The 11,410-nt window shown below is 39.7% G+C and overlaps 1 protein-coding gene across 1 annotated transcript in view; it reads left to right on the top strand.

The window, feature by feature from the left end:
* Positions 1–7,159: 7,159 nt before the first annotated feature.
* LOC149084754 (cytochrome P450 18a1-like) overlaps positions 7,160–11,410 on the top strand; it is a 29,691-nt gene continuing 25,440 nt past the window's right edge. The window contains exon 1 of the mRNA XM_089235526.1: positions 7,160–7,565. Coding sequence (XP_089091652.1) covers positions 7,345–7,565 — 221 coding nt within the window. The 5' untranslated portion in view covers positions 7,160–7,344. The remainder of the gene's footprint in view (positions 7,566–11,410) is intronic.

The raw sequence follows: 11,410 nt of genomic DNA, 5'->3' as shown, positions 1-11,410 counted from the left end.
AACGTGTACGCGGAACCGGTTTTTGAGTAAAAGGAAAGTTTACGTCAGTTCCGCTTCTCCGTTTCACTTTTTGTCATTGAGCGAAAGGAAAGGTTACATTATTTTTGTTTCACTTTTTCTGACGTGCAATTGAAAATTTGCACCCTGCCTAAAGAAGTTTCTCTTAAAAAAATATTGTATGTTGTCCAACCTCATTTGTATTTGTTCGTTTTTTTCCACCCTTTATGGGTGGTAAAAGCTTTTTTTTTTCGAACACACGGTATGCAGCGTTCTAATTTTCTATTTTAAGCAATTTTACTGGTTCAAGCAGGGTTCCTAAAATTTTCGTAATTTTTTTCTGCAGAATTGTCTTGTTCACATCTTAAATTATTGCTATTCTCTTCGGCCAATCTGTTAAAGAGGAACGGCTTAACCGTCTTTTTATACCAAAAATAAAATTCGTTGTTCTTCAGTAAATTATTAAGCAGTGTCTTAGACATATTAATATTCTATTCTGTTTCTCGAGAAATTACTTTACACTCTTTTAAAACGAGGATCTTAAATTTTTCTTATAAGAGATGCCCCTTTGCCTCGTCCTATTTTTATGAATCGAGCTTCGCGAAAAATGACCACGTCGAATTATTCGAGAAGCTCCCAGCAATGATGCCTAGCCAAAAAAGAAATATAAATTAGGTGAGTGACGCGAGTGAAAAGGAGTGGCCTTATAGTTTTTCCATTCGCATCGTAATAGTAAGAGGGAAAAAAAATTTTTACTCAAAAATCATTGCGAATTTTCGAATGAGTTCTCAAGTTACTATTTCTTATCGTATTCGTCATCTCTGATAAAAATTTGGAAAAAAATTCTTACTTAAAATTCTATATATTCCTTTATTTTAGTTGTCATTTTTCACTGGGAGCTATCATTTTATTCACCACTCTATTACAGTGTGTTGTCACATCTAGGTGCCGTCCGAAATGCGCTTACCCGGACACGGACCGGGGGCTTCAAATACATACAAGGGCGTCATGATTATTAAATCTATAGAACTATGTGTATAATATTCTAGTACTATGAATTTCGTGAGTAAGTATGTAAATTTGCAAGCTGGTATCACAGGTAGGGGCTTCAGTTGAGGATCCATGAGGCTCTTTAGACGGCCTTGCTTCCACCAAGTGTTCTAGTTTCAAATGGGGTTATTTATTAGTCAGAATTCGAGGCTCGGCAGCCTTGTTCAGATAAGCGGGAATTTCGGGTTGTTGAAAGTTTCTGTGGCAAAAACAGGCATGTAATATGCACATCTTTGATCGAAGAATCAAGATTATCGGTATCACTACATGGATTCTATGACCGTGTGTCTGCAACGATCTGATGGTAGGCAGGTCATATACAGGTCATTCGACACAGTTTAACTTCAAAAGGCGGAAGAGGGTCACTATGTAGAGTACGACCTACTCCACAAATGTGTGTGTGTAATATACATCCGGTTTTCATAATCAAACATTTCATCAGATCTATCCGTCTCTCTCACGCTCGCGCCATACGTTTCAATCCGTCAACTAAAGTGGAAAATTCAAACTCTCACTCTGAGTACTAGTAGTCTAAGGTGCTTCATGATAAACTGATGAGTCACTGGAATTAACTGGAGAACAAGGTGATTTAATTAGCATGTTCGACAAACAGTAAGAGTGATTCGATGTCATTCATCTTCAGCGAATTCCAAATTCTTATTCAACTTCGTATTCATGTCATGAGTTTTTATTCGTTCCTCTCACGACGTGGTGAATTCGAGAAATATGAGGTCTGAATTTAAAAAACGCTGTAAAAATCTTCGGATCGACACAAAGCGTATTCCAATTAGATGACTCACTGGCTACCAGTACTCTTCTGTAAAGTCTTCTTGAAGATCTTTACCTTCATGTGACTATTTCTACTTTACTGCACACAAATCCGGTCATATCACTATGTAACAATTTACTAGAGATCTAGTTGAGTCACCCCTACGTGACTGAACCTGAAGAACCAATTGTGCCCACGTTCCCATCAATTGCGTGATTTCGAATCTTCCTGAAATGTATGCAAACTTATAATTAATGGAAAATAAATTCGAAGTTACTGGAAAGAAATATTTCAGAATTATAAAAAAAAATAATAATTTAAAAATTATAAGAATGAATAATTTCAGACTCACCGAAAGAATAATTTTCAGAACCATTTAAAGTAATTTAAGAAGTAATAAAAAAATTACTGAATAAAAATATTTTCAGAATTGAAAATAAATTATTTCAGAACTAATCAAAATTCATAATACAAATACAAATACAACGCCACAACAGGCAAAATGCCCAACGAGGTGGTTGAGAAAAAGATGCCCATAAAAATATTGATGTCATATATTTCAAAAATACAGCAACCAAATTAAAAATGCAATTAACAAAAAATTGTAAATAATATATACACATGATAAAATATTATGCAATGCCCATAAATAATACTTATGATTGTCTTATTCTAAGTATGGATAGCTTCTCGATTTACCCAAACATGTTTTTCATATTTCTTTTTAAACGTGTCAATTGTGTTACAATTTACTACCTCCGGGGGTAAGCTATTCCATTTATTAACAACCCTATTAGAGAAAAATTCCCTGCGACACCATAACCTTGCATTGTCCCTCACCAATCAATACTGGTGTCCCCTTGTAAAAGCAGTCGATTGGCGGTGTACTAAAAGTTCATGGTCCATCCTATCCATCCCATTGAAAATTTTGAACACTTCGATCATATCTCCTCGACACCTGCATTCATCCAATGTAAACATATTCAAAAAATGAAGTCTCTCTTCATAACTCAAGCCCCGTGTACCAATAAGGACACGCGTAGCTCTTCTCTGCACCCCTTCAACCAAGTCTATGTCCGTCAAAAATGGGTTAATCTTTTAATTTTTTAACTTTTAAAATTAAATACTTTTATTAAACAACGTTATCCCCGTATGGCGTTCACTGGATGAAAACAAAATCAATCTTTAAGATGCGGACAAAACATCCGCAAATATGTGCTCGTATGAAAGGGCATCCGGATCCTCGTCCGCATCCGCTCCGTGAGAATTCCCCGTTCACCATAACTCGTTGCGACCTATCTCTTAACCACGATTCTATCCAATTCAGCAAGTTGCCCCCTATTCCAATCTCGTGTAAACGCTTCAAGTGTTTACCATGTTGGACACGATCGAATGCCTTCTGGAAATCAAGGTAAACAACATCTACATTTTTGCCCTTACCCAACGCCTTCGTCACGTGATCATACAAGCAAAGGAGGTTAGTTACACATGACTTCCCCTTCCTGAACCCATGCTGATTATCCGACAATGCATTGTTCTCGTCTATCCACTTCACAAACTGCCTTTTGATGATAATTTCCAAAATTTTCGAGAGGGAACTCGTCAAACTCACTGGACGATAATTGGACACAGCTTATCTACTACCCTTCTTAAATATCGGAACAATATTAGCAAGTTTCCAATCCTTTGGGACGATACCCTCAGCACCACTACTCCTATATATCTGTGCGACTGGCCCCAATAATTCATTAGCACATTCCCTGAGGACCCTGGGATAGATATCATCTGGTCCTGGTGCTTTGTTTGCACATACATTTCTTAAGATTTAGGACCTCCACGTCTTCCACTTGAATATCGTTGAGGATTTTATTACTCCGTGCAACACCCGTATATCGAATATCATTATCTCCATTAAAAACCAACGCGAAAAAGTCATTGAAAGCACTACACATGCCTACATTGCTCTCTAACCTACAGCCTCCTATCGAGAGGGGGCCAACTGTCCCCTTACATCCATTATTGATGTATGGAAAAAATGATTTTGGGTCAGAGCCAATGTTATCTGCCAGCCTAGATTCAACTTCCTTTTTACTATCCCTTGTCGCTTTCTTCAACACTCTTCTTTTATCAGTAAATAATGATAGGTCATCTCGTCCACTTTTATACTCTCTGAATGCTCTTTTCTTTTCAAGATAAAGGATACGCACGCTATCCATGAACCATAGAGGGTGCGATGTACAAACACGCTTTTTTCGAACAAAGGGTATGACGTCGTGCAAAAGAGAGGACGACTTCGAACTAAATTCTTTCCATTGACTTACCACCCCTACTGATTCCAACCGGTCTTTGAAAACTTCCGCTAACCTTTCTCTCAAAACATCAAAATTAGTTCTCCGAAAACAAGGAACCAGCCTTTTGTTATCAACCTTACCCAAGGAAAGGTTACAGTGAAATCTCACTATACGATGATCACTGGAAGGAAACTCTTCCTCCACTGAAACATATTCAACAAGATTCTCAGAACTTGTAAGTACTAAATCCAAAATAGCAGTACCCCTAGTGGCTTCTGATACATGCTGATACAAAAAATTTTCGAGCGCCAACTTAAGAAAGTCTCTTTCATACTGATCTCTAGATGAAAGGTTCTCCCAATCAATACCTGGGTAATTGAAATAACCTAGTATGAGAACCCTCTTATGCTTACACATGTAGGAAATTTCATCATGAAATTTGAATGTAGTTTGAATCCCTATTCGGTGGATTGTAACAAACCCCAACAATAAGTTTATGATGTCTTTTGTTTTCAAGCTCAACCCATATAGTTTCAATATCACTTCTCTTCACGTTACACTCTCTAGCCTTCAAACATGATTTCACGTATATATCAACACTCCACCCCCTTTCCTATCAGATCTATTTCTCATAACTAATGAAAGAAATCATTTTACAATAGGGCTCCAATAGATTCGGGGCAATTGTATAATTCCGGGGGGGGGAGAGTTCTCGTTGTCTTATCTAGTCAGCATAGCGTCACTTAATTATTGCATTACCGCAAATGCTAGAGCTAGATAGAGTACGGCGAGATAGATCGAATCATGAAGTATTAAAAGTAACATGGAGATATCGATCCTGGTATTATGGATTTGCTGTAAATTATTTGAAAATTTCATCAGAAATGTAAACTTCACGTATGTCTTTGATGAAACTGATACTGATAATGCCTATAAACATTTTTTTAATACTCTCAATTTAAATTCTAATTTATTTAGAAAAAAAGTTAAATCCCAAAATATGAAACAGAACTCAATCATTGGATCGCGAACGACTTACAACAAAATGATAACAATATTTTCTCTCAAGGAAATGTATCACTAATTCATTTTAACGTACTTTTTATTTATACAAAATATTGCTGTTCATGTATAAAAATTCTGACTGGCATCCAAGCAGAGTAATTACACAAAGAAGTACAATACGCGAATAGAGATCTATATACCATTACCACCACACACACACACAAGAAAAACAATTTACAAAAAATCTTTATGCTTTCTTGCTCCAAGGCTTGCTTACTTACTTACCGAACACGGCCAGGCTCTGTCGCTTGCGCAGTTTAAGCACGTTACCTCGGAGGGCGAGGCCGTGTCTGAAAAATTTTATTCATTCCCCAATTATTTACAAATAGCATAAATATACACATTGCTCTAAGGCTATGCAATGAGCTTAATGGTATTAACAGACAACAGCTTTCAATTAATACGTTTAAAAAAGCTATATGTACGGGAAAAATATTAAATAATAGGCCAAGAGGGTGTATTAGTGTGATGATACTTCGGAAATCGGACATCGCCGAACTACTAACTTTGTGGCAGAAAGTCGATTGGTGGGCTAGAAGAATTGCCAATGACCATGGCCATCATAGGAGTATCGGGAGGGGGGGGGGGGCGAACAAGTGATGTTGAGGTCCCCCCCCCCCATCTTGCTCAGCCTACCAGCTTAAATACGTGAAAATTTCACTGTGCCAGATGTCATTTTGCCGCTGTGGTGGTCGAGTGGTTATAGTGACGGACTCGCATCGCGGGGACCCGGGTTCGAGCCCCACCGTCACCACAGTGGTGGTCGGCTGATCTCCCCATTAAAAAGTCTCGCCACAGAGAGCAACAGTCCTACAAACAGTACAAATATTCAGTCATTACACTTCACTCACTTCAATTCTGAGATATAGATGGCAGCACTGAAATATCACACACAACACTAGACACGCACTCAGACTGTTAGGTACACATACTTACACTTCCGGCACAACTCACTAGGTAGTAAATTGCCCATGGCAATAGACCTGAGTTGTGCTCGGCTTGAAAAAAAAAAAGATGTCATAAATATGACGCGTTCCTATACATCCTATATACCTTTGCCGCTGTGGTGGTCGAGTGGTTATAGTGCCGGACTCGTGATGCGAGGATCCGGGTTCGAACCCCACAGTGGTGGTCGGCTGAAGTTGGTTTTCTGTGGTTCCCAACTTCAAGGAGCAAATGCGAGCCGATCTCCCCGTTAAAAAGTCTCGCCACAGAGAGCAACAGTCCTACAACGGTAAATCATTCAACCATAACACTTCACTCATAGTTAGTAAAACTGGGGGCAGATGACAGCACTACACATAACAAGCATTACACAGAAACAAACTATACGTCAGGTTGCACTACACGTACACGCACATTCCCGCATTTACCGATTCGTTGGGGGGGTTCCGCGGGGGGGTGCATGTGTGATGTAGCAGTAGTAGGTAGGGGCTCGGGGATCCATGATGTTCTTAAGTCAGCCACCTCGTTGGGCAATTTGCCTGTTGTGGCGTTGTATTTGTATTTTTATCTGACACCCCCACCCCGGGTCATGCCTGGCTGGGTCCATGCCTTAATACTGCACCGCCAATGACGGAACGAGCTCGATAGTTCTCCTTTTTCGGCTCTCGTATATGAATAACGGTCTCAATCCCTGACCTTCGCGAGAGAATACGTTCTATGATGCTGTTCTTGGCTTTCGTGTCTTGACTCAATGAGTCCATCTACGATAAGAAAACCATCACCAAACTATTGGCATTTCTTCATCCAATCCTCCCATCCGTCTTTTCTCATCATTACGATTTGGAACATTCCGGGACATTGATGCATTGGACGCTCCCAAATGGATGAGTATCAGGTGGGAGTGAAAAGTACAGGTGTCGTTGCCACAGTCACTATTTGTTTTCCGAATTACAACCATGATATCCATACTAATTTTTTCTTACGTCAATATTGAAACATTATAATTCCTTATGAGTTCAGCTGCGTCATCGTATTCGTATCCACAGAGGCAGATTTTTTTTACGCATCTCAGTCTCTTTGGCAATCATCCAAAACAAACGAAAAAGAATATGGGTGATGAAAAAACTGCTCGAAGAAATGAAATGTAACGATTGCAATTTTTGTCAATTTCTATCGGATCATTGGGACAAAAGCATTTGGAAGGGAGTGCTGGTATTGTTTTGAGCAATGTGCATCACTATATCCGATGCCCTTCAACTGGTCTTTGTCCTGATAGCAGTTACGATATTTTGGTCCACTCGACAGAGGCATACCCGACTCGGCTTGAAGAATCGCGGATTGCCACCTGGGCCGATCAACTACCACGTCATGAAATACCTACCGTTTCTCATTCGAGAACCCCACAAGAAACTAAATGAGCTTAGTGAAGAGTACGGCCCGATATTTAGGTGAGTTTTTCTTGTTACTATTTTCCAGGCGTTTGTGTGACTACATTAGTGGGATGATATATGGACGGGCTAGAATGGGACTCGAAGTAAGCTGACAGTTGCAGTCACATTCCGATGAGTTCGAAGAGCCGAGTGTAGCTATTGATGTCACTACATCAGGACCCACACAAAATTTATGATGGTTCGAGCGTTTTTCTTTTTGTGTAGAACCGGAGATCGCTACCGTAGACTGTATTATTGTGCGCTATATGAATTTTTCTATTTTCAATCTTTCCTTTCAGGTTGATGGATTTAGTGAGTGCAATCATTATTTCCTTCGTAGGTTCAATATGAATTCAAATTCAAATTTTATTGCTTTGGACTCAAAACCAATTGCAAAGGTGACAACAACATAAAAGGTACAATTAACACTAATGCAATTAAATATAAGGTGAAAATACACTTGAAGGCCCGGGTGACGAAAGGCAAGACCATGATACCCTTTCATTACAGAAAGAGTAGGTATCTTCCTGATTTATCGCCAATACTCTACCATTCACGAAGATCGAGTTCACTCTCAATCTAAGTTGTGTCAAAACACGTTTCGCACGAATTTCTCAGTTTACATCGAGATACTTTTCCGGACCGAAGTTCGTTTTTAAAAATTTGCATTGGGGAAAATGTGACGAGTTTTGAGTACTTGATATGTCATTTTGTATGCTTTGATCTCTCAGCGATTGAATGATAAGGGGAATGTAAGTACGGATGATGATGATGATGATCGGGTCCCTCACTTACCTTAGGAAACAACAACCGCTTTCGTCCAAAATTTTCCATACGAAGCCATTGCTCAATATGAATTGGAAACACGTTGAATTAACTGCTTTTGTAAAATTCTCGAACTGGTTGATATTAACGCGGACCAAAAAAAAGTTCTCGAATCGACGAACAAGATGAAATTGGCGGACGGATTGTGACTCTCGAATCGATCGATACGATTGAAATTCTCGAATTGGCGTACCAATTGAAATAATGGACTTGATCGTTAGGCCCAGCGGACCAATTAAAATTCTCAAATTAATCGATAGGCCCAGCGAACAGAATGGAATTCTCGAATCAGTTGACGGGCGGTGCGGAAGAAACAGAATAAGCGTACTAAAGAGTAAGCCCCAATATTTATAATTGAGTTTTTCCTGTTGCTATTTTCCATGCGTTTGTGCAACTACATTTGCGGGATGATACATGGACAGGCTAGAATCGGACTCGAAATAAGCTGATTGTCAAGATCGCGTTTCTATATTACCAAGATTTCCCCAACTTTTTTAAAGCGTAATCTCCTCCGACGTCGATGCAAATTTTATCGGTGACCCCCCCCCCCTTTTCTTTAACAAATATTGCATCGGCGATCCAGAGTACGTGTCTAGGAACGATATGCAAAACAGTGGCACCAACACCTTTTTCTGTGAACATGATAAAGCTACATCACCACACACACCAACCATATCGCTGTACGCAATTTGCTGCCGTTAACGAGTTGAGTTGTAAATGAAGGAGCCATCTATTGGTGGTCGCCTAAAGCTCGTTAACCAGTCATTTGTGTATCTTTCAGTGGCTCCCAAACATTTTACGCCTCGGAGCACTTTTCAGGAGAAAGTATCATCATGGAGCATTAATTTTAGAAACACTCAAACGATCTTGATCCATTAAAGTGAATCAGAATTCGGAATAAATAACAATATGCATATCTTGTAGCACTTCTTAGCTGCATCTGTAAATATGTCAAACCCTTTACTTCATACATACTCAACCCATGGCCCACGGGGCCAAATGGGAGTGGCCGCGGAGTGGTTTGATGTGACCCGTGAGCTCAAACGTAATTTTGTAAAAATGTGAGTCAAATTTTTTTAATGGAAGTATTGTTTGATTAAACATTGCTTATCTCTTCAATGACACCATTCACTATGAATAACAGTTCCAGATCACTTAATTGGCCTACAGTCCATTCAAATACCCCCAAGCATTCCATGGCACATTTGAATTAGGTGACCCGCGCACATTTGCAGATCACTTGAGTGACCTACGGCACATCTAAAAATCGATTAAGTGACCCGTATCACAGTTCCAGGTCACTTAAGTGGCCCGCAACACCCTCTAAAAACAAATGAATTGGCCCACTCTCACCAAAAGATTGATCACCCTTGCTTTACGTGCGAACATTTCTTAAGAGATTTGAACGATGTACAGTCGGAGTACCAGCGTAAATCTCTGAAACCGGTATCCTTATTTGACATTAAGGTGGGAGGGGGAGATAAGAACAGCAGATTTTTAGAAGGCTAATTACACTGAGACCTGTGATTTATTGCCGATTGCGAACGGCCAGCTTTTTTTTATACTCACCGAGAGGTTGGTGCGCTAACCCTTCGATGTGGGACTTCCTGCGGTAGCAATCGTTTTCTGTGGTCATGTCGCCGTTTCTGTTGTACCCCCGTGTCAGGAAACCGTAAATTTCGTAACATTCGAAGAAAATTTTCCGAGAAATCGATGGTTGAAAGTAGTAGTAGTAGTACATGGTATTAAATGTTAACACTTTATTATTATTCATCCCATTCAGCATAATTCCACAAATTTTATTCAAAGCCCGTTGAATTGTCTATACAAGGTAAGTTCTAGAATTTTCCACTAGGTGACATTTTCGTTATTATTATTGTGTAGCACATGCATGCTCAACCCATGGCCTACGGGCTAGATGTGGCCCTCGGAGTTCTTAAGTCAGCCACCTCGTTGGGCAATTTGCCTGTTGTGGCGTTGTATTTGTATTTGTATATCTGATTTGGCCCACGACCACAAACCTAATTTTGTAAAAATGCACTAAGCAGTATGTTGCCAGATCTCACTTAAGTGACCCGTGATGCAGTTCCACATCACTTGAATGGCGTGCGTGCGTGTGCTCCTATTATTAGAAACTATGAAGTTTCTTTGCAACAAGATATTGAGCATTGTCTTTCACACTTGTTGTCTAGAAGTTATTTGTATTCAGAGTTTGACCAATTTTCGTGACGTTCAACTATCACGCCGATTTAGATATGCGTTCATGTCAAAAATCACTCAAGTGCCTTATGACCGGTTGTAAAACCATCGAAGGGTTGGCGCAAATTAGATAGTTGAGCACCCTTGGCTTATAATTATAGGTTTCTCGGGTCTCGGTCACTCATTAGCACGCCATTTCATTCATTCCATGCTCTATTGAAGAAAAAATCTCGGTCTCATTTTGCAAACTGGTACATGGATGCATTTTGAAACTTGATGAGTCACGAGAATTAACTGGAGGACAAGCTAATCCAATCGGTTCGTTTGGAAAACAGAAATAGTCATAATCACTTGCATTCCAAATTCTTATGCGGCTTCTTATTCATGTCACGCTTTCATAAATAACTGAATTTCGAAGGATGAAGTGAAGGATTGCTTTCGCTTGTCACGAGTCACGATTCCGTGACTCAGTAAGGACGTAAGTGTTTAGGACAGTCCCATCTATCCCGAAGTCTTTAAGATATATTAACTTCTCGTGGCGAAGGTTTTAGGCTGCACTCAGAGTGGAGCGAAGAGGTACGAGTTACAAGAATTGCAACTAGGAAGAAAAAAAAAGCATAGGGATGGAGGAAGAGATGCCCACTCATATTAAAGGAGCAGCACAGAGAAAATGACCGGGAGGGATCCTGAAATGTAAGGGTGTGATGATGATCTCTCCGCAGAATAGGGAAAGAAGAAAAAGAGAGAAACGGACCAATCAGCAGATAGCGAAAATCAGTAAATCGAGGTGAAAAGAAACAGGTTTTTAGGCACAGGTACAGGTTATACAGAGCTATTCA

This window comes from Pholcus phalangioides, unplaced genomic scaffold (genome assembly GCF_987345545.1).
Source record: "Pholcus phalangioides strain wild (caught in Gottingen) unplaced genomic scaffold, Ppha-v1.0 ptg000008l_1, whole genome shotgun sequence".
In the NCBI taxonomy this organism is placed as follows: domain Eukaryota; kingdom Metazoa; phylum Arthropoda; class Arachnida; order Araneae; family Pholcidae; genus Pholcus; species Pholcus phalangioides.
The sequence above is the reverse complement of the archived record's forward strand: the minus strand, read 5'-3'. Positions and strand labels throughout refer to the sequence as shown.